Source organism: Hypanus sabinus, chromosome 14 (assembly GCF_030144855.1).
Source record: "Hypanus sabinus isolate sHypSab1 chromosome 14, sHypSab1.hap1, whole genome shotgun sequence".
NCBI classification, from domain to species: Eukaryota; Metazoa; Chordata; class Chondrichthyes; order Myliobatiformes; family Dasyatidae; genus Hypanus; species Hypanus sabinus.
The window spans coordinates 62960234-62985106 of NC_082719.1; the positions used below are offsets into that span (position 1 = coordinate 62960234).

At 38.9% G+C, this 24873-nt stretch overlaps 1 protein-coding gene across 1 annotated transcript in view; it reads left to right on the forward strand.

Moving 5' to 3' along the window:
- Positions 1-24873, forward strand: part of adamts6 (ADAM metallopeptidase with thrombospondin type 1 motif, 6) — a 257027-nt gene that overhangs the window by 103789 nt on the left and 128365 nt on the right. Inside the window, exons 8-9 of the mRNA XM_059989323.1 lie at positions 12863-12906; positions 14349-14454. Of these exons, the coding sequence (XP_059845306.1) occupies positions 12863-12906; positions 14349-14454 (150 nt within the window). The remainder of the gene's footprint in view (positions 1-12862; positions 12907-14348; positions 14455-24873) is intronic.

Consider the following 24873-nt stretch of genomic DNA (forward strand, 5'->3'; position numbering starts at 1 on the left):
GCCAAGGGAAGGAATAGACGGTAGTGTTCACGGACCATTCAGAAATCTGATAATGGAGGGGAAGAAGCTCTGAATTGTTGTGTGTAGGCCTTTGGACTCTTGTTTCTCCTCCCTGATGGTAGAAGTGAGAAGAGTGCATGTCCCAGATGGAAAAGGTCCTTGAGGATGGCGTCATCTTGAGGTCCTGCCTCTTGCAGATGTCCTCAGTGGTGGAAGGGTTGTACCTGTGATGTACTGGCTGAGTCAACAACTGTGTGCAGCCCCTTGCGATCCTGTGCAGTGGAGTCTCCATAACAGGCTGGATGTAACAAGTCATCAGGTATCTATCGGAAGTTGCAAGAGCACTTGGTGGTGTACCGAATCTCCTCAAACTTCTAATGAAGTAGCACCACTGGTGTGCCTTCTTCAAAGTTGTACCAGTGTGTTGAGCCCAGGACAGATCTTCTAGATGTTATATAACCATATAACAATTACAGCACGGGAACAGGCCATCTTGGCCCTTCTAGTCCGTGCCAAACGCTTACTCTCACCTAGTCCCACTGGCCCGCACTCAGCCCATAACCCTCCATTCCTTTCCTGTCCATATGCCTGTTCAATTTTACTTCAAATGACAATACCGAACCTGTCCTTACCACTTCTACTGCAAGGACACAGCTTCCACTCTCTGAGTAAAGACATCCTCTCTGTTGACATCTTTTCTGCTGCTGACCTCTGGTGAATGCTGGCGCCTGTTTCCTTACTTCACCCTCTTCAAATCCAGAATTCGTCTCTTGGTTTTGCTAACATTGAGTGCAAGGTTTTTGTAGTAAACCACTCTGGCCTCGGCCCGAAACGTCGACAGCACTTCTCCTTGTAGATGCTGCCTGGCCTGCTGCGTTCCACCAGCATTTTGTGTGTGCCGTTTCACTCCTGTCTGCATCATTGCCAATATCTTAGGCTTACAAATAGAGCATAGAAAAGGTATAAAGATAGATCATTATTAGAGCATGTGCTACACCTTAGGCAGTAATCCTACATTTGAAATAGGTCTTTCTCCAGAACATGATTAATATGTGGCTACCATATACTTTATTTCTAAAAATATTTTTGTAGCTGTTGACAAATTGAGAAATGATTGTCCATGCTAGTCTTCCTGGTTTCAATTTGGTATTCTTCCTATTTATTTTCAGAAGAACTAAAACCTAAAGGAAGTTACTTTTGGAAATTAATTTAGTTAGATTTTATTTTGGAGAACAATATTGTTTAAATATTACAATTATTTTCAGCAATTATTTGATAAATTTATTATAAATCCATTCAGATTTTGGCATTACATTTTATTAATATCCAGTGGTTTTGTTAACCATTTACTCCAATAATCTTGTTACTGCGCCAATTTTCAATCAGCAAATGTCACAATTTGTTTAGAAAAATATTTTATACTTTCAATCATGAAGAACATTTAAAAGGAATGTTTATTTAATAATAATAAAATATATTTTTATAGTGCACATTAATGAATTTTAACTGTTTGCTGTTAAACTGACAGTGATGGATTGGCTTCAATGAAAATACTTATATAGTTGAATAAAAGTGCTGATGTAGAGGAGGCTGCACTTGAAGACTCCCTTGTCCATTCATTCCTCCCCACTGATCTCCCTCCTGGCACTTATTCCTGCAACTGTAACAAATGCTTACCTACCCCCATACTTCCACTCTCAGCAACATTCAGGGCCCTAAACAGTCCTTCCTGGAAAGGTGACACTTCACCTGTGAATCTCTTCGGGTCATCTATTGTATTCGGTGCTACCGGTGCATCTCATCTACAATAATGAGACCCTATGTAGTTCGGGGGAGTTTTATCAAGCACCTTTGCCCTGTATGCTGCAAAAGGATCTCCCAATCTGCTACCCATTTCAATTCAACATGCCATTCCCATTCTGATGTGTCTGTCTATGGGCTCTTCAACTGCCTTGATGGAGGAGCAATACTTTGTATATTGTCTCGGTAGTCTGCAATCTTATGTACTCGATTTCTCCAATGTCCAGTAATTTAACCCCTCCCTCCTTCTCTTCTTTCCCATTCCCAATTCTGGTTACCCTCTCACCCTTTTTCATCTCACTTGCTCATCACCTCCCTTTAGTTCCTCTCATCCTTTCCTTTCTTCCATCATCCACAGTCTGCTCCGATCAGATTTCTCCTTTTTCAGTCCTTTACCTCTTCCAGGTTTCCCCTTCCAACTTTTTATTTTGTCCCATATCTCACCTAGCCATCTTACCCTCAAGTGGTCTCACCTAACACCTGCCAGCTTGTAGTCACTCCACTCCTCCCTCCCTCCTTATTCTGGTTTCTTCCTCCTTCCTTTCCAGTGCTGATGAAGAGTCTTGGCATGAGACATCAACTGTTTCTTTCCCTCCAGTGATGCTGCCTGACTTTCTGAGTACCACCAGCATTTCGTATTTGTTGCTCAAGGGTGAAATGACTTTATTTACCAGATGGTAACATTCTCTTAATTGCTTCAGTTTCAGTTATGTTATTTTGATGCGAGTGAGGGCTTTAGCATAAGCTGCTCATGACAGATCATAGACAGCAGAGTCTGAGAACCCTCAAATCCATTGCTAGAGTGAAGCCTTGATTGGAATGATCCCACTTAGGTCTGAATCCTGTTCGTTCTTGGAAGAACACAGTCTTATTAAGGGAACTAATTTTTCTGATGATGCATTCCAAGAACTTGTAACTTATACATAGGAACAATATAAATTGAGACTTCCTGAGCAGTGGTTAGAATAGTCACAAAATCACCCTTGAATTTCTTTTGGAGTAGATTATTTTTCCATCATTTTGTTGTGTATGATCACTAACCATTGTGATTATGGTTGAAAAATGAACATTAGTCAAGCCACTGGTAATAATTCCCTCCCTTATCTTCACTGTATTGAAACTATATCCTAGATGTACTGACATTGTTTTTATTTTCATTCAATTAAAGAATATAGTGTCAATTCAATATCCCATGTCAACGCCAGAGCAGAATTCCCCTCTCCCCCACTCTGTCCTGCAGAAGAACTTTATAGAGGTAATAAACTAAACATTTTCTTACACTGTCAAATACAGAGTCATACACAGTATTGTGCAGGAAAGGGCACTTTGGACCAGCTCATCCATGCTGACTGTGAAGTCTTTCTACACTAATCTTCTTTGTTCACATTACCACCACATCCCTTTACTCCTTTGCCACTCAAGTACCTGATCAATTGCCTTTTAAATATTGTACTTATTTCAGTCTCCACAATATTATCTGGCAGCTTGTTCATAATGACTCAGTCCCTTTATCTGACAAAGTTACCCCTCAGATCTCCTTTAAGTTTCTTCCATCTCACTTTAAACATGGTCCCTCTTGATTTGGGTTCTTCTACTTTAGGAAGAAGATTCTGACTATATACTGCTTCTTATAAACCTATATAAGACATTTTTCATCCTCCTAGTTTCCAGTGAGAATAAACCCTGTCTGTCCAATCTATTCTTTTTACCTAAAGCTCTTTATTCCAAGGAACAGCTTAGTAAAATACTTCCTCAAAGAGGAAGGGTCTGGACCCTCACTGAGTTTCCCCAGCTTTTGTGTACCCATCTACATTCTTTCCAATGCTACCACATCTTTACTGTAGTGTGGCAATCAGAAATGCACATAATACTGCAGGTGTGGCCTAATCTATTTTTATCTGTCTATAACATGACGTCCCAACTCTCATAGCTGATCTCTCAGTCTGTGAAGGCAAGCATGCAAAACACTTTCTACATTACTTTGTCCATTTGCCTTGTCATTTTTAAGGAAGGTTATAAAAACTAATTCATGGTGGCTATCTCTTAATTGAAATAGGGGTTGAAATTCTGTTATAAATATCGTGGCCTGCGATTTCCTCAGTAGATACACTTCACTGCATGGTTACAGCAGTTCCTACTTGATGGAGCTACACTCCCCTATCCACTGAAAAAGTTACATATCTGTGGTGTTGCCTCTCTCAGCTATCTCTGCCACAGACACTTACCTGCACTGTTGCCCTATCATTTGTGAACTAGTTTTACAGATGTACTGTATTTTTTAAACCTTTTGCCATTTCACCCACACATTTCTAATTCTTGTCTGAACCCTAATCATTCCTTACCCATCTCTTCATTCTCCACTTCCCACATCCACTCTTTTTCAACATTAATCTCTGGTCTTCATTAACATTAAACTTAATCTACCCTCCTTCACAGGAACACAGCATCATGTTTTCCTTGATCCTCATTTATTTCTGCCCATTCTGTGACCCTATTTTACCTGGCAGTGACTTCATGTACATGACATCAACATTAAGGATCATAACTTCGCATGCACTTTCTGTTAAGATTTTCCATTGTATAATGACATATTTATAATGGCAATAATCAACATGAAATTGTTCAACTGCAATTAAGTTCTTTTCTTTTGGAAGTACTGAGGTTATATAGAACTTGCACATGTGCACAATCTCTTCATGATTTCCATCTGTCATACTTTTCTGTCATGAAGATTTGGCATAGTACTGACTGGATTCTCCATCTCCAAGGTAGGAGTGTTTTAGCTAGTTTGCAGCCTCGCTTGTGTTAGAATTCCCAAAATTGGGACTGTGATTTGATCCTGGACTTCCTCCAAATGATTGCCACCTCCCCATCTCAACAACCTTAAGCATTGCAGCTGCAGTATTCCCTTCTGTGTTAGGAGTCCCCTCCCCCAGGCTTTGACATCTAACCTGACCTCAAGCTTTAAGCGTCTGTCCCCTGTGGTGTTAAATGCTACATTCTGGGCTTAAAGTTCTTCAAGTAATTTCATCACTTTTAATTTTAAAAGTGCTGAAATCCTTTTTAAGTTTCTTCTTACCAATGTCCAGGAACACATTTTGCCAGTTGTTTACAATGCGGTCTACTTATGGCAAAAGGAGAGTGTCTACGATGAATAAAGTGTTGGCGGGGGATGGTGGGAGGGAGGATCTATTTAAAAGATGGCTATGTCTATTTTATTATTAAACAATGTTTACCTCAGTGTCTTTGTATGAACTCCTTTAAGAAAACTGCAGTACTGCCATATCCAACCACCAACGCATCTCATAACTCAGAATCACCAAGCATGAGAGGGGTGAAGGTTGTGTGGGGATAGGAGAGAGGTGAGAAGATGGAGCATTGATCTAGGGAATGTATAAATGACTGCTGAATTGTTGCCGTGGAAAGGAGAACAGAAGAAAATTCGAGGTGCTTTGGGAAGAAAGTGAATCAGCACAGGAGTACAGTTGTTTATGGAGGAAAAAAAAACTCCATCTGGTAGAAAGCTGTGTTAACCTTGGGAGGAAACTGGTGGTAGAGTGTTTTTGGAGTCCCATGAGGAAGTTAACCCTGAGAGCCTAGTGATAGATCCTCGATGCAGTTCAGGAGGGCTGGAGTGGAGGGGGGAAGGGAAAGCAGGAGAAAAGTGCTGCTGTTCTGAAGTTGGAATGAGAATCAGGTTTAATATCACTGGCATATGTTGTGAACTCAAAAAGCATTGCTCAGGTTATAGTAGAAGTGCTGCTTTCTTGATTTCTATAGGTTGATTAAATGTGGATCTACAATATTGTAACTAACATTGATTGTTTTTCTTTGAAAAGTAGCATAAAGTTACCACCTGGAACATGCCCTCTTCTCATTAATACCTTTCGGAAGGAGGTAAAGGAGCCTGAGATCTGTTTTAGGAGCAACTTCTTCCCCTCTGCCATCAGATTTCTGAACAGTCCATGAACCTCACTATTCCTCTTTTACACTATTTATTTATTTTTATTGTAACTACCGTAATTTGTTCTGCCTGCATTGTACTGCTGCCATGATCTCAGAGATAGTAAACCTGATTCTGATTCTAAAGTTATTAATTTTGAGAATGAAGTTGATAAATATGTGTAGATGCGTCAGATGCATAATGTCTATGAATATTTTAAGATTAGCACATCATCTTTAGTGTGAAACAGTTCCTATGTATTGAAGTAAAGTAGAAAATGTTTTCTTTCAAACGTGCTCGGTTGAGTTAATCCCAAAAGTAGACATGGGATAAACTGTATACTCTGTGATCAAATGTTGAGTAGTTGCCTGACTCACCTTAAGTAACCATGATAAATGCTGCAATACAATCAAATCATTTTCAAGTGCAAGATAAAAGTTGTGAATAACGATCCTAACATGGAACCAGGTAATTTATTGTTAAACTTCTTTGACCTTGAACTCTACACAAATGCACTGTTAAACCTACTGAGTCCAACAGTTATCTTGACTATACCTCTTCCCACCCTGATTCTTGGAAAAATGCTATTTCCTTTTCTCAGTTTATTCATCTCCCCCGCACCTGTTCCTGGGGCACGGCTTTCCATTCCAATGCATCAGAGATGTTCTCCTTCTTTAAAGAATGGGATTTCCCTCTCTCTACTATTGATGCTGCCCTCACCCACATCTCTGCTGTTACCCATACATCCAACCTCACTCTTTCTTCTCTCTGACTTAATAGGGAAAGAGACCTTCTTGGCCTTCCATACTACCCCATCAGCCTCCATATACAAGACATCATCTCCACAGTTTCCGCCATCTCCAAAGGGATCCTACTGCTAAACATCATTCCCTCCTCTCCCTCTGCTTTCTGCAGGGATCGCTTCCACCTTGATTCCCTTGTCCATTTGTCCCTCCCCACTAACCTCGCTCCTGGCTCTTATCCGTGCAAGCAGCCAATGTACTGCACCTGCCAATACACCTCTTCCCTCACCTCCATTCAGGGCCCCAAATGGTTATTCCAGATGAGGCAACACTTCTCCTGCGAATCTGCAAGGATCATCTGTTGTGTCCAGTGCTCCCAATGCGACCTCCTCTACATTGGTGAGACCTATTTTAAACTTGGGGACCACTTCGTCGAGCACATCCGTACCATACTCCACAAACGGGACTTTCTGGGGCCAAACATTTTAATTCTAATTCCCATTGCCTTTACGATGTGTTGGTCCATGGCCAAGATGAGGCCACCCTCAGGGTGGAGGAGAAACACCATACCTTCTATCTGGGAACTCTCCCACCTATGGCATGAATATCAGTTTCTCCTTTTGGTAAACAAATTCCCACCTTCCCTTCCTCTGTTCACCACTCTAACCTTTTACTTCTTCTCACCTGCCTATTACCTCTGTGTGGGTACCCTCCTCCTTCCCTTTCTTCTGTCAGATTTTTTCTTCTCCAGCCCTTGACTTTACCTATCCCCCTGACTTAACCTATCACCTTCCAGCTACCCTCCTTCCCATCTCCCCACCTTTATATTCTGACATCTTCCCCCTTCCTTCTCAGTCTTGAAGAAGGGTCTCAGCCCAAAACGTCGACTAGTTATTCTTTTCCATAGATGCTATCTGGCCAACATTTTGTGTGTATTAAGTAAGCTTTTCAAAATAATCACTGTAAGAACAAAGTAATTAGAATTTTTTTTCTGCAGCATATTTTGAGACAATAGTTGAATATTATTTTGTATATACAGCATTTAAAAGACATGGATCTGGATTTAATACCCTTAAATATCTCAATATTTTCTCCATATTTAAAATAGAACTATATGATTATTCATGCCCTTGTTCAGCACAGAGGGAAAGGATGTTAAAATTGCTTGTAAATCAGCTTATTTAAATTATATATGAACTAAAAGGAGCTCTCTGAAGTGTTTTATATTATTAATAAAAATGTAGCCTGGAACAGTCTGCTGGCAATAACGGTGGAAATTGGCTCTTAACACATACATCTGATATTCTTCATTACATGAGCGGGGACACTTAAAATAAATGTATTAATCCAAGGAAAAAGTAGGAGCCAGAATATTAAAATCATTCAGAAAGTGGCTATCAACTAGTATTGGCAAGTTTTATTCAAGTATCAAAGATCAACTTTATTTGCATATACACTGACATATATTAGGTATTTTCTGTGATGCATTGGGGCAACACTTAACAAACAACAAGAATCAGCAATTATAACAAATACTTATATAAAAATAGTTAGAAGTTAAAGTGCAGATATGGAATAAAATGTGCATAAATACATAATCACCAAGATGTATTTACAATGTAAACAGGATTATAAAAAGTGGTTTGAAGTTTTTTTTCAGTGCATTGCAGTGACTGATGTAATAAATGGGGAGGAGTATGAGGGGGGTTTCTATTCCTAGGTTATGTTGAGGTTCTAAACACTGCTTCCTAGGTTTATACAAAGCAAAGGACAAAGTAACTTAGCAAAATCACAGCTATACGTAAATGATCTGAGCCTGTGCACCAATTGTCCAATTGGATCGTTAAGGCTCTGAAATAAAAACTGAAAATGCTGTAAGCACCCAGTAAGCCAGGCAACATTTGTGGAAAGAAACTCAAAGTTAAGTGTCAGGTTGAAGGCCCTTCTTCTTCAACCTGAAATGTTCACACTATTTCTGTGTTTGCAAATGCTGCTTGATCTACTGAATCTGTCCAGCATTCCAGTGAATGTATCCAGCATTTTTTTGTTAGTGATTCTGATTTTCAATATCTATAGCTGTTTTTAATTGTTTTTAGGGTGGTGAGGAGCATGCAAATTAAGGGAGGTCTTATCAGGGGAGCACTCTGACACACTCTAACACCTCAAAGTTTAACCTTTGTAAAGATCATCTGCTCCCTCTTTCCTTGCCTGATCATTTTCAGGATACACCTAATGTCTTTAGGAGGACAGCCAGCTACTTCCTCAGAGCTCAGTAATGAGCACCTTCAGCAATTCTGATAGACTGGTCCACAAGTATTACAGGCAACTAGTTACATCAGTTCTGTTGCAGGAACAAGATCTGCCTGTCTTTTTAAATGTGCTTTCCTTCCAGTTTTCCCGCTGACTGCATTTCCTGACAGTATCAGGAAAGATTGGCATTACACTCGTGATTTAAATGCACTTGGATGCGTGATCTGGCTTCATCCTTCTAATCACCTGTATCATTTGTGTCCAACATAAATCAATTTCTGGTTTATTGGTCTGATTGTTTTATGAACAGTAATGTCATTAATGATCTTCCATAGTCTATTACTACTTAAGCATTTTCAAGAAACAGTTTCTAAAAGACCATGTACAGGATTAGAAATTAGACTTTTGCAGTTAAGACTTCAATGTAATCTCTTGTGATTTTGCAGCATTGGGGGTACTAGAAAACTCATAAATTTTGATTAATGAGTGTTTTATGTGTCTTTAGTGCAACTGTGTTTCTTTTCAAAATTCCGAGAATCCCATAGAAAATATTCCCTTGGTTCATAAACAAATGAAAATAAGTTAATGAAAACAGGATTGTCACCATGTCATTTTTATGTTAAACGATTTACATTTACATTAAAAGTTTTGGAATCACTTCACAAAAGTAGGTCCTAGGGTTTTTACTCAAAATAGCTTTAACAAAGGTAAGAGGACTTGGAAATCTTTGAACTCAGTGGTTATTTTTATCTGTAGGTGACTACAACATAAGTATTCTGACAGACCAATTTGCGTAGAAGTTGGGGTTTCATGTTAAAAAATCATTAGGATTCCATCTTACTCAAGGATATTGACCCATCTTTTGCAAATCATGCGGTGCATCGATCCATACAATCGATATCAAGTAGGCCTTTAATAAAAGTTTCTTGTATAACCGATCCATTGTTTTCTTTTCTTATGGAACTTGCATTCTTTTTAACTAAAGCTTGCCAGATTTGTTGTAAAGTGCATGTACCATTGTAATTATGTACCATGAAGAAATTTTTATTGTATTCAATAAGAATTGTTATTCTATTGCTATGTGATTGAAAATGAATTCTGGCTTTCAGTACAATGACGAGTTACATACGGAGATTGAGTCATAGAGCACTACAGTACAGAAACAGGCCTTCAGCCTATCTAGTCTGTATCAACCTGCACCTGGACCAGAGCCCTCCATATCCCTCACATCATATACCTATCCAAACTTCTCTTAAGTGTTGCAGTTGAACCCATATGCACCACTTATCTACATTTGCACCACCCTCTGAGTGAAGAGGTTCCTCTCAAGTTCTCCTTAAATATTTCACCTTTCACCCTTAATCTCTGAACTCTAGTCTACCCAATCTCAGTGGAAAAAGCCTGCTTGTATTAGCCATATCTTTACCCCTCATAATTTTGCATACCTTTATCAAATCTCCTGCATTCTCCTAAACTCCAGGCAATAAAGTCCTAACCTATTCAGCCTTTCTCTATAACCCAGGTCCTCGAGCTATGGAAACATCCTAGTGAATTATTTTTGTAATCTTTCAAACTTATTGATATCTTTCCTGTAGGTAACAAGCAATGCTCCGTATATGGCCTCACCTGCATCTAATACCAACTTCAACATAACATCCCATTCCTGTACTCAGTATCCTGATTTATGAAGTCCAAAATGCCAAAAGCTCTCTTTATGACCTTAAGATCATATCTACCTACGATACCACTTCCACAGAATTGTGGATCTGAATTCCCAGATCCCTTTGTTCTACTGCACTCCTCATTGCCCTACTGTTCACTGTGTAACTCCTATGCTGTATTGTCCTTTCAAAGTGAAAGACCTCACACATGTCTGAATTAGGTTCCATTTGCCATCTTCAGCCCATTTTCCAGCAGATCTAGATCCCACTGCAAGCTTTGATTGCCTTCTTTGCAGTCCATTGCCGGGGAGAACCTCATCTGCCAATATGACTACTTCTGGAGTTACGAGTTTCTGCTTTGAAAATGACCTGCTCTTTGATAATTGAACTGTTAAACTGCATTTTAAGCACTATCCTTTTCAATAACTAGCAACATTAACTCAATGGGAAAGCAAAGTAAAGAGATAAGTTCTTTGTTACTATTAGGCAAATTCAGTAAAATTCCTCCAATTACTTGTAGTTAGACAAGAAAGTAAGCTCCATAATGCTCCATTTAGCACATTTCCTACCGCTCTCTCCAAGCTTTCCTTTTGTTTTAAATATTGCAGAACCTCTGTATGCTTATTTTCCAACAACTGAATATAGCAACATCAATCAGCCAGGCAGTATCATTGGAGAGAACAGACATTTTAAACGTTGAATGATTGTCTGTCCTCTACAGAGGTATTTCTTCTTGCAGATATATATGTGCATGGAAATGTGAAATAGTTGTTTTCTTTGCCAACACCTGACAGTTTATCATCTTGCACTATTGAAACTAAAAGAATATGAATGCCTTGAAGTTTGAAAAAATTGCTTGCTATTTCTGGAAATCTGAAATATAAATAGAAAGAGCTGAAAATAGTTAGTAAGTTAGGCAGTATCTGTGAAGAGAGAAACAGCATTAATGTTTCAGATCATTGGTCCTGCGTCAGGTGCTGAGTAATTCCAGAAGTTTTTAGGTGGAACTACTCAGCTATTTCAGTCTCCTTACTTTCTGGTCCTCTTTCTTCTTAAATTCTGTCCCGACTCAAATTCTGATAAATTTCCAAAAGCATCAAATTTGTATGCTAATATCATGAATGTATTTTCCTTTGTAATTCCAATTTAATTCTATTCTACCTCTTATCCCTCTTTGCAAGTACGCAAATCACTGCTTGCTTGCATCTACTTCCTTTGTTCAGTTGCCACCTATCCCAGAACATGTCCTTGTATCCTAGAGATCTGAAATACAGCTGCGTATTTTAAGTCTTTCCCAAACTAGCCACATACAAGATGCAGGAAACAATTCTTATGCCTAGCATCTAATTGAATTCTTCACTTTTTAAATTCCTATTTAAAATCTAAAACTTGATCTTGTCTTCCATCATGGAATTTTACAGTAATCGTGATTTCTGAGTGACCATTTCCCTCTACCTCTGCCAGGAATCTTTTTTTAACCTATCCTAAATTTCCCTAATTAAAACCAAATATACTGTCTTGAACGAATGCTTGCAATTGCAGAAAAGTCTACTTACCCCTTCTAATTCTATTTACCCTTTTGAAACACATGAAAGATCCACCTTCCTTTGTAGAAGTTGCAAGAGTATGCTACAGTGACATAGTTAATGAACAAGATACACATCTTTGAGTAGGGTCTTAATCAGCATTCAGAGTAGCCACTAAATGTACTATGTGTTCCATCTCTTGCAGTATTTATCCCTTCAGATTGGAAGTAAAGGTTTCTTTATAATATGCATACTTTTAAAAAAAATTATAGCGATCTTACACATTAAGTTGCCTTTCCGGGGGAAAGAACTGACACATCTTAGAAGAGGCATGTAATATATGAATAGACTGGTGGATGTAACAGCTTAATATCAAATATTATTGACACTGAAAATGGATTAAAAATCTGACATACGTGAAGCTTATACCATTGTAAACATGAAATAATATTTTTGATTTGGGGAAGAGATTTGCTGCCATTGATCAAAAAAGACTGGATTAGAGAAGTGTTCTATCGTTTATATTATATAACATACATTTATGTAGCCATGTACATTACTACTTGGAAATATGCACTAATTTGACCATCTTGGAAGTTCATTATCCATGTTCTAATTTAAAAAAAACAGATTCAACCACTTACTGTGGCTTTGTCTCCAGACATGCTGTTTCTCTTCACCTCCTTTTCACTGAGCATTGTGACTACAAAGATCACGTTTAACTTTTTTAACTGGCAGATATCCCATTGGTTTGAAGCCAGATCCTGTAAGCGTGCTGTTCACATCATTTTCACTGTAGTGCTGAAAACACCAATGCTAGCTGGCAATTTCACCGATCATCATCTACTAATGTTAACTATGTTATATTAATGGAATAACTACACAAAACAAAACAATATTTTATATGCTACTGAATTCTTCACAATTTCTTCCCTGTAGGTATGACATCTGCACCTATAAAAATAAGCCTTGTGGAACTCTGGGTAAGATTTTACTGCTGTAACTAATGAATGTTCTTATTCTTTTCTCAATAATCTTACTGATCAATTAAATTTCTTTTAATTTTAATGCCAGTTTTTTTAAACCAAACTGCAAAGATAGAACGATTTATTTTACTGGTATTCCACTTGTGGATATATTCTTGTATCAAAGGCTCCTATAATTTTTTTCATAGTAACGACTGTTCTGTCCTCTCATCCTTTACGTATCATTTTCAGAAGACTACCACAATTGAGTGACATATCTTATTGATCTATACTTCAGGTTCTTACAAATGCCTGACTTAATATGTGCTCTGTACATACAAATAAATGCTTGGGAGACCAGCGATATGTCTTTGCCAGCTACTGCAGGGCTGCCAGCATCTTCTGCTGTGCAGGAATTCAGTTTGCGGCTGCATTTCCGACTTGCAAACTGTTTGGGTTATGAACAGTACTCTGTGGGTGACCTGTATAGAGCAAAAGCATGTCGACTGGAGTGGGGTGGTGGGTGGGTGATTGGCACAAGCTGCGTGCTTCCATTGTCTTAATTGTAGTTAATTTTTACACCGCACATCGGGAGTGAAAATGATTAAATTACTACTTGTTGCATTGTAGGTTCTTGACTGCTACAGCTTATTACAGTGTAAACTAATTGCATATAACTTGAAAATAATTACAGCACATAATATGTCATCTTTACCAATGGTACAAATTATACTAGAATGATCAAAAACTGCTGACTAGTTCTTTGTAATTTTGTAGTTTGTTCATAAGTTTAAAATACGCAGGTTTTCCAAATACTTAAATGTTGTACTGCAAGGTATATAGGGTTAAAAATGTAAGAATGTCTTATAGTTAGATACAAATTTTAATTAATACTTAGATATTTTCAAATGCATAATTCATTATGTTAAAAAAAGAAACAAAAATTCTTTTGGACAGCAATCTGAACTACTTAGGAACTATTTTTCTTCTATTTATAAAACAGAAATTCAGATGTGTTAAGATAACACTTACCTATTTCAACAGTTTTCTGCAATATAAACAAATTACTAATCCAAAAAAAATTGCCATACAAAAAGTACATTTTACTTCTTGCTAGGTAAGAATAGAAAAATAATAGAAATGTTGATTTTAGTTCCCTCTTCAGGCTCAAATTTCAGGTGGTCCCAAGTTACCAGAAGTAAATTTATAAATCTAACCCCTAGTCTAGACGTTTTCCAGCGCTGGCTGTAGCTCAAAAAAGTTAATGTCTGGCCTGTAAAGTGCAATTCCCTCCAGTGAATTTGCAAATGACTATAAACTTAACCTTGTGCCAATTATTCCTTCTGTGTATGCAGGTTATATAGTTGTGTATGAAAAAAAGAGCCTAAACCATTATAACAAGAGTATTTAAGACTGAAACACCTTGGCTTGACCCTTTGTGTCTCCCTCTGTTTACTTAGGCTTGGCCTCAGTGGCTGGAATGTGTGAGCCTGAGCGAAGCTGCAGCATCAATGAAGATATTGGCTTGGGTTCAGCATTCACAATTGCACATGAGATTGGTCACAAGTGAGTGAATTAAAAGTAATCCCTATTCCCAATTTTAAAATGAATTCTTTGTATAACTGTGCCAAGTTCACAGAAATGCAGCTTTCAGTAACTTGAAGTGATATTAGTTTATGAATCCTAACTGCAAATGTCAAAGAAATGATATTTCCCCCTGTTGTGCCTCCTTTCAGCAATGCAGTAGCTGCAAATATTGTGTGCTGCCTAAATACTTTTTTATTAAATTGATGCCTCATTTAGTTTCACCACCCATCCCTTTCCTTTTTGGTATTTCTGACTATGTGTACTATTAATCTTGGCTTCTGCCATAGGGCCACCTGATCAATAAGAATTGCAAAGGCATAATTCAGTTAGTAACATTGATTGATATGTCTTCAGTTCTTACTTTCCTGCTTACTAATGATAAAGGTTGCAGTGCAGGTTCAGTGGACAAGTGAACTCATTCAGGGCTGTGCTGTTCTTCGATTCAATCACATTGGAAATTCTTTAGCAAAGAGGGATACTAGCAAGAATACAAGTCTTAATGTGCTGCATCACTGACTTCAACTGCATGCTTCACTATCAAAATGATTTAATGCTTGTACACAAAGCAATGGCTAGCTGTGCAGGCTGAATTGGAAGCATTACTAAATTCTATCAATAGAAGGCAAAGGATATTGAAGGTTGGATTTTGGAAGAAATTAAACATATGGCAAATGTCAGCTATAGGGACTCTCCTAAGGAATATGGAGTGTGCAGGAAAGAACTTAAGAAAGAGATTAGGAGGGCGAGAGGGGGCCATGAAATATGTCTGTCAAGTAAGTTCAAAGAGAATCTGAAGACATTTTAAGTATATCAGCAGCAAGAGGATAACCAGGGAAAGAATGAGTTCCCTTTGGGATCAAAGGGGTAATCTACGTGTCAAATCAAGGACTGTGTAACAGACTCTAAATGAATACTTTACATGTGTATTCATCAAAGAGAAGAACACGGAAGACAGAGAGTTCAACAATGGTTGCATGGATTATTTTTTTGGGGATCAACAAAATGAAGAAGATTTTAGATGTCATGGAATGCACGAGGAGTTAATAGATCCATGGGGCTAGATGGGATCTACCTCAATTTGCCATGAGACGCAAGGAAGGAGATGGCTGAGGCTCTGACAGGGATTTCTGCATCTTCATTAATAACAGGTGAAGTGCCAGAAGATTAGAAGATAGCAAATGTTGTTCCTCTGTTTAAGAAGGGCAGCAAGGATGAATCAGGAAATTGCCTGCCACTGTGCCTTACATTAGTGGTAGGTAAATTATTGGAAAAAAATCCTCAAGGATAGGACTTAATGCATTTAAAAAGCCAGGAGTTATCAAGGATAATCAGCATTGCTTTATGCTGCAAGATCTGGTCTCCCTAAATTGATCGAGATTTTTGAGGAGATAAAGGTAAAGAAATTGATGAAGACAGGATGGTAGATGTTGTCTATTTCCACTTTAGTAGGGTGTTTGACATGGTCTGTAGAAATAAGCTGGTCCAGAGTTTTAAGGCACATTTGATCCAAGGCAAGCTAGCTAGTGGGATCCCAAATTGACTTGGTGATACTGGCAGAAATTAGTAGTGAAAGGATGCATTTCGGATTGGAATCCGTGACTGTTGGTGTTTGTGACGTATGTTAATGATTTGGATGTGAATGTAGGAGATCTGATAAGTAAATTGAAAGATTATATAAAAATTGGTGTTGTGGATGGCAAGGAAGGTTATCTGAGTCTACAGCAGGATACTTTGCATGCTTGCCTTTAGTGGTAGAGGCATTGAATTCGAGAGACAGGAAATCATATTGCAGCTCTGGTTAGGTCACATCTGGAGTATTGCATTCAGTTGTGGTCATCCCATTATTGCCTCCCCAAGTGAAAGTTTAATGGAGAGGGTGTCAAAGAGGTTTACCAGAATGCTGCCTGGAGAGAGGTCATGTGCTATTAAAACAGGTTGGACATAGATGGATTGTTTTCTCTGGAATGGCAGAAGCTGAGAGAAGACCTGACAGAAGTTTGGTAATGGCATTGGTTAATTATTGTCACATGCACCAAGATACCATGAAAGCCTGTCTTTTTCATACAGATCAAAACATTACACATTCCGTCGAGGGAGAATAAAGTAAGATTATGTGAAGCATAAAAATGGACAGCTGGTATATTTTTCCAATGGTCAAAATGTCTAATACTAGAGTTTGTATATTTAAAGTGAAAAAGGGTAAGTTCAAGGGAGATATGTGGGATAGGTTTTCATACACATAGAGTGGTGGGTGGCTGGAATGTGCTACTAGGCTTGGCAGTGGAGACAAATATGGAAGAGGCATTTAAGGGGCTCTCAGATAGTCACACGAATGTGCAGAAAATGGAGAGATATGGATATTCTGTAGGGAGAGTTTAGTTAGGCATTTAATTACTGGTTGAATGAGTTTGCACACTGTCATGGATAAAAGGGCCTATTACTGTGCTAGACTTTTCTATGTTCTATGTAGACCAGATGGAAAGGTGGGCAGAGCATTGGCACATGCAATGTAATCCAGGCACGTGCAAAGTAATGCATTTTGGAAAGTCAAACAGGGAGTAGGGTATATACCGTAAATTGTAGAGTGCTAAAGAGTGTTAAGTAGAGGGACCCTGAGGTTCGTCCATATTTACCTGAAAATATCAACACAGGGAGATAGGTTTGCTCCCTGTGTTGGTCAGGGCCTAGAATATAAAAGTTGAGTGTTACATCTTCACAAAACACTAGTTAGATCACACTTGGAGTTATGTGCACAATTCTGGTTGCACTGCTCTTAGAAAGATTTGGCTGGGCTGCAGAGTAAATTCACCAGGATGTGCCTGGGCTGGAGGACTTCAGTTATGGGGAGAAATTGGATAAGCTTTGTTTATTTCCCCTGGAACAAAGAAGGATGAGAGGTCTCCTGAGCAATATATATGAAATTACGAGAGGGGTGGATAGGGTAGGTATTCAGAATCTTCTTGCCATGGTAAGAGTGTTGTAAATAAGTGTGTTTAACTTTAAGTTGAGACAACAGATTTTTAAAGGGGATTTGAGGGGAAGGTTTTTTTTACAGTGGTGGATATCTAGAACATACTGCCGGAAGTGGTAGTCAATTCAGATACAAACACTACATTTAAGAGACATTTAGATAGGCATTTAAATTGGCAAACTATAGAAGGATAAGGTAAATGGGATTTGTGTATTCCCTTCCATAGATGCTGCTTGACTTGCTGAGCTGCTCCAGTATTGTGTGTGTTGCTCTGTGAATATTATGCCCAGTTCTGGTCAGCCAGCTATAGGAAGGACATCATTAAGCTGGAGTGGAGAAAGGATTTACTGACACCACTGAGACTGAAGAGCTTGAATCATAAGGAATGTCCAGGGGTGGGTTGGGCTGGGTCAAAAGGTGGCCTTCTGCAGGTACATAAAATTATGAGGGACAGAGGTAAAGTGGATGGGTAAAGTAGGGGAGTCTAAAACTAGAGAACACAGATTTAGGTAAAAGGAGAAAAATTTTAAATGTATTTGCGGGGATCTTTATTACACTAAGGGTGATGGCTATATTGAATGAGCCACTAGAGGAAGCTGTAGAGGCTGGTACAATTACAATGTTTAAAAGAGATTCAGACATGATAGAAAACATTTAGAGGGATACAGGGCCACATGCAGTCAGGTTTGGTTAAGCTTCATGTATGAGTTGGGTCAAAGGGCTTTTTCCAGGTTGTATAACTATGTAACTCTTCATGACTCTTCGCACAAAAAAAATTGAGAACAACTTTTTTTTTCTTATTACTTAAATTAGGACGCTTAATATTAATACTATCTTAAGAACATAGTTTTGATATTATAATATATGGCTATTAATAGAATCAGATATTTATATTTTCTACTCCCTAATTTGCAAACAGAGGTACACTTAAAACATTAGTTTTGAAAGCAGACATCAGAACATCAACCACCTTATATTTGTGAAGAAAAGAAAGGGTTAAATGTCTTTTTAATACTATTTTAAATCACACGTATTTAAACTGTGTCAAAATATTTAAATGTAGAAACTGACATGTTTTATCAAATGCTGATACAATTCTGCAGTCAGTTTAATGTTTAACAGTTAAAAAAATGATCAAGGAACAGTTAGAACAACTTGAAATGTGAAGCAAGTAATTAAATCATTAAATGCAAGAAACTATATGGATCATTTTTTACAGAAATTATCAATAATCTAATAAAATGCAATTTCTACGTGATACATATATCTGGAATATTGCACTCTTAACCTCCTGAAAATGTTTACCTAAATTCTTTTTTTCTTGTATGGTAATCAGCAGTTAAACCTAATTTCTCTTCATAGGCACATTTGGGGTGTCACTACTGGGGGTATCCATGTAGTGAGAAGGAGAGGGGATCATTTTCCTCACCCTTACAGTGACACTACAGCTATTTGCAGAGACCCAACCTCTGCTCCTACTGAGTTAAAGCAACCTTAGCACAAACCAAGAATCACGTCTGGAATTTTTCTAATCATGGCTGATCAAAAAACAGTGAAGTCGTACAGTATCCCCTGTGAGACATTTGAGTTCCTGTTGTGCATAATTCAAACAATTCTTTTTTAAAAATGTAAGGAATTTTGATCATTTTAATTAGAGAAGCTGTATCACTGTTTAGGGATTAAGTTGTAAACAAGTACATTTTAGCCTCGGAACTAAATTTCTTACTTCAACTTGTAGATGCTGCACAGTGCAATTAAAAAGAAATTATGAAAAAATCAGGATTTATTGCTTGCAATTACATCATTTTACGTTTTGTCCTGGTCACTGTAGTACCTGATTAAAATGCACCTGGAGGAAAACAGAGGATTCTGATAAAAAGACATGAAATATAGTACCTCATTCTCTCTCAGTACTGGTACACACATGCATTATCTGGACCACTTCAGAGCTGCTGTAACAATCCCTCAGGCCCTCTATTCCCTATTACCAGCCCCCAACCCCCCGTTCTAAATGATTGACATCCTTCAGAAGAAATTGATCATGATTTAAGTAGAAGAGATTTCCTGTTTTGGCAAGAATCCTACTAAAGAGTCAGCAAGTATTAGATAATAAATATTGGAAGAATCAAAATTAATCCAATCCGGTATGTCCTTGGCAATGCTCATGGACAATCTGTCCTCTGAAGGAATCATTCTGCAATTCTTTTTCCTGACACCAGGAGAAATTGAGTAAAATTCCTTTGACACATTATTCAATTTATTCCCGTTAGACTTCCACATCCAGTATATAAATGAACTGCTGTCTAGTTACTTCATATTTAAGCATTAAGAACTGATTCAATCAGATAACTACTTAACAAGGAGGTGAACACAGAGTCAGAAACTTTCGTTAACAGCAAGGAAAGTATTGGAAGAGTGCTGCTTAAAGGTCATATTTTATGTTGGCATCATTGCGGGCAGTTTCATCTATAAATCCAGTGCATCACATCCAAAGTTGCAATGTTGGCAACCACATTTCTCCCATCTTTCTCCTTCTATCCACCTCCTCCTTCCCACTAACAGCAATGATATCCAGCAGTTAAATGTCAGTCTCCAGACAGTTGGATAAACGTTGATTCTGAATGACCCCAGCTGTCAAAGATAGATACCAAACTACTAACCTTTGCTACAAAGTTGCTTGGGCAGGGTTTGTTCTGAGCAGACTTTCTCATGGGTGGGGATATTATTGGATTGGACTTTAACTCTGAAGGAATCCTCCCAGTAGTTTTGGAAATTCCCACTAGACATTTCATCCACTCTTCAGTAAGCTTCTGTTTATTTTTGGGATCAACTGCGAGTCAGCAGGACTCTCCATTAAAAATCTTGACCAAGTTTTTCCTGGACGGTACTCATCCTTTTAAAGTTTTGTGCCTAGATCATGAAAATCTTAAGTAAAATAGGGCTTTCTTTAGCAGTGTGATATCAGACAGTCAATACTTCTTTTAATAACAAGGATTCTCATATTTATTTCATTTGCAAACATTTGAATCTTAAAAGGTTCCTGTTTGCAAAAAAAGCTGCATGTTCACACACACTCATGTTTTTCGCATGCGCATGTATAACCACAGTCACTTACTTCGGCACTTGAAAATCAGGATGATCAGTCATTTTTGCTTTGCTACCATTCTGATTAATTTATATCTGTATTTTTCTTCCCATGTTATCCTTCACTCTCAGAAGAAAACTTTGCTCACCCTGCCAGATGTCCCTTCAGTTGTTACTGACTCAGCAGAGGAGCTGTTCATAAACAGCATGGAAAACGTTTCTCACACCCATCTTGCCACTCCTAGACTGAGTCACGAAGAGGAGGCATTGTTGAGTGTCCTGCCAGTTTTTCCTCCCTTCCCCAAAAGAAATAAGGCTTCTTTTTCCAGAACATTAGATATATGGAATAGGCTGCCAGCTAGAAGAGATGTGTTTTAAAAGGCTTGATTAATATATAACTAAGAACTTTGATGTTTATTGATGTAGTCATTGGTATAAATTAATAACTTTTGCAAGATGTTTTAAACAAAATGAATTGGAGAGAATTTTAGTTGTTACAGGTTAATCAGGCTGTGGAATTAAAAGAGTAAGGGGACATTCATCAATCAAACAGTATCTTTGGAGAGAGAAAGATTCAATTTCCAGTTTGCTTGTCTGTTTGTTTGTTTGTTTATTTATTTAGTGACACAGCACGGAGAAGGCCCTTCCAGTCCTTCAAGTCACGAGGCCCAACAACCCCCAACAAGCCTGATTAACCCTAACCTAATCACAGGACAATTTACAATGACCAATTAACCTACCTGGTATGCCTTTGAACTGTGGGAGGAAACTGGAGGACATACAGAGACTCTTTGCTGAACAGCACAAGACTTGAACTCTGAATTATGGAACACCCCAAGCTGTAATAGGGTTGTGCTAACCGCTACGCTACCATGGGGATCTTGAATGAGTTAAAGATTCAAGTGATCAGAACTAGAAAAAAAGGCATTTCATAAACACGAGATTCTGCAGGTGCTGGAAATGCAGAGCAACACAAAGTTCAAAGTAAAATTTATTATCAGAACACATACATGCCACCATGTACAACCCTGAGATTCTTTTTCTGTGGACATACTTAGCAAATCTATAGAACAGTAACTAAACGGGATCAGTGGATGACAAACTGTGCAAATGTAGATACAAATAAATAGCAAATAATAACACACATGAAAGATTAAAGAGTACTTGCATGAGTGCAGTTATCCCCATTTTGTTCAAGAGCCTGATGATTAAGGGGTAGCAACTGTTGTTGAACCTGGTGGTGCAAGTCCTGAGGCACTTGTACCTTCTACCTGATGGCAGGAGCGATGGCCTGGGTGGTGAGGATCTTTGCCAATGGGTGCTGCTTTCCTGCGGCACCATTTCTTGTAGATGTCTCCAGCGGTTGGGAGGGTTTTACCTCTGATGTACTGGGTCAAATCCACTACCTTCTGTAGGATTTTCCACTCAAAGGCATTGGTGTTTCCTTATCAGGCCGTAATGCAACCGGTCAGCACACTTTCAACCACACATCTATAGAAGTTTGTCAAGGTTTTGGATGACATGCTGAATCTCCGCAGAGTCCTGAGGAAATAGAAGTGCTGCCATGCTTTCTTCACAATTATATTTATATGGTGGGTCCAGGATGGGTCTTCTGAAATAGTGACACCCAGGAGTTTAAAGTTACTGACCTTCTCTACTTATGTTCCTCCAATGATTACTGGCTCGTGGACCTTTGGTTTCCCTCTCCCAAAGTCTCCTAAACACACACAAAATGCTAGAGGATCTCAGTAGGTCAGACAGCATCTATAGAAATAAATAAACGGTTGATGTTTTGGGCCAAGGACTCTTATTCAGTACTGTAAAGGAAGGGGCAAGATGCCAGAATATAAAGGTGGGAGAGGATGGAGGACCAGTTAGAGGGTGATAGGTGAAGCCAGGTGGGTGGGAAAGGTAAAGGGCTGGAGAAGAAGGAATCTGACAGGCAAAGAGAGTGGACCATGGGAGAACGGGAAGAAGGAGGGGCACCAGGAGGAGGTGTTAGGCAGGGGAGGGTAAGAGGCCAGAGTGGGGAAGAGAAAAGATTATGAGAAACAGAAATTACCAGAAGAAGAAGTCGTCGTTCATGCCACCAGCTTGGAGGCTATCCAGACGGAATATGAGATGTTTCTCCTCCACCCTGAGGATGTCCTCATTGTTGCAAAGGGAAGGCCATGGACATAGGGGCATTTAGCAGTTAATAAAAAATAATGAAACCAAGGGGTGCGACAAAAGCACAATGGGACCCATCTCTGCTGGTAAGTAAAGGTGAAGTTTGGTAGTGTTGTGAATAGTGTAGATGATGGTTCTTGTTTACAACAGGACATTGACGGGATGCAGAGCTCAGCTGAGAAGTTACAGATGGAGTTGAACTGGGAAGTTGTGAAGTGATTCATATTGGTGGGAGAGTACAAACACAATGGCAGGATTCTCAACAGTACGGAGGAACAGATGACTGTTGGGGTTCAAATGCATGAATTCCTCAAAATTGCTGTGCAAGTTGATAGAGTGGTTAAGAAGACATATGGCGTGTTGGCCTTCATTAGTTGGAATTGAGTTCAAGAGCCTTGAAGTAATGTTGCAGCTGTATAAAACTCTGGGTATACCACACCTGGAGCATTGTGTTTCATTCTGATTGCACCATTTTAGGAAGGATGTGGACGTTGTAAAGATAGTGCAGAGGGGGTTTACCATAATAAAGCCTGCATTAGAGAATGTACCTTATGAGATAAGATTGAGTGAGCTACTATTCTCTATTTGCAGAGAAGGAGACTTGATAGGGTGTATGATAAGAGGCATAGATAAAGTGATCAGCCGGTGCCTTTTCTCTAGGGTAGCAATGGCTGATGTGAGACGGCATGATTTTAAGATGATTGGAGGAAAGTATAGGTGGGATGTCAGAAGTGCAGATTTTACACAAAGATTAGTAAGTGCATGGAACACACAGCTGAGTGTGTTGGTAGGGAAGATACTTTAGGGATATTTAAGAGACTCTTAAGTAGGAATACGGATGATAGAAAAATGGAAGGCTATATGGGAGAAAAGGATTAGATTGATCTTAAAAGAGGTGAGAAAGCTGGCACAACATCGTGGGCCAAATGGCCTGTACTGCGTTGTTTGGTTCTACAGTACCTGTAAGAAGTATTCACCCACCCTTGGCAATTTTCATGTTTTATTGTTTTACAACATTGAATTGCAGGGGATTTAATTTGGCTTTTTTAACTCTAATCAGCAGAAAAATATCCTTTCATGTCCAAGTGAAAATAGACCTCTACAAGATAATCTTAATTAATTACAATTATTAAAGTAATTGATTGCATTGGTATTCACCTCCTTCAAGTCAGTATTTGGTAGATGCACCTTTGGCAGCGTTTACAGCCTTGAGTTTGTGTGGAGAGGTCCCTAATGGCTTTGCACATCTGGACACTGCAATTCTTCCCTATACTCCTTTACAAAACTGCTCCAGCTCTGTCAGATTGCACGGGGATCGTGAGGGAACAGCCCTTTTCCAGTCCAGCCGCAAATGCTTAATTGGATTGAGGTCTGGACTCTGACTTTGCCACTCCAGGACATTAACTTTGTTGTTTTTAAGCCGTTTCTGTTTAGCTTTGGCTTTATGCTTGGGGTTAATATCTTGCTGGAAAGCATATCTTCTCCCATGTAACAGTTCTCTTGCAGACTGCATCAGGTTTTCCTCCAGGATTTCCCTGTATTTTGCTACATTCATTTTACACTCCACCTTCACAAGCCTTCCAGGGCCTGCTGCAGTGAAGAGTACTCACAGTCTGACACAGCCCCCACCATACTTCCCAGTAGGGGTGGCATGTTTTGATGGTGTGCGGTGTTAGGCTCACTCTAAACATAGTGTTTAGTCTGATGGCCAAAAAGCTCAATTTTGGTTTCATTAGACCGTAGAAATGTTTCCCAGCTAACTTCAAAGTCTCCCACATGCCTCCTGGCAAGCTGAGATTTCATGTAGTTTTCAACAGTGGCTTTCTCTTTGCCACTCTCCCATAAAGCTGCAACTGGTGAATGCCCCCTGGCAACAGCTGTATGTGCAGTCTCTGCCATCTCAGATACTGAAGCTTGTAACTCCTCCAGAGTTGTAATAGGCCTCCCTCACTAGTCCCTTTTTTGCACGGTCACTCAGTTTTTGAGGATGGCGTGCTCTAGGCAGATTTACAGCTGTGTCATATTCTTTCTGTTTATTAATGATTGACTTAGCTGTACTGCAAAGGATATTCTGTGACATGGAAATTTTCTTGTATCCATCTACTGACTTTGCTTTTCAATAACCTTTTTGGAGAGTTGCTTGAAGTTCTCTTTTATCTTCATGGTGCCAGGAT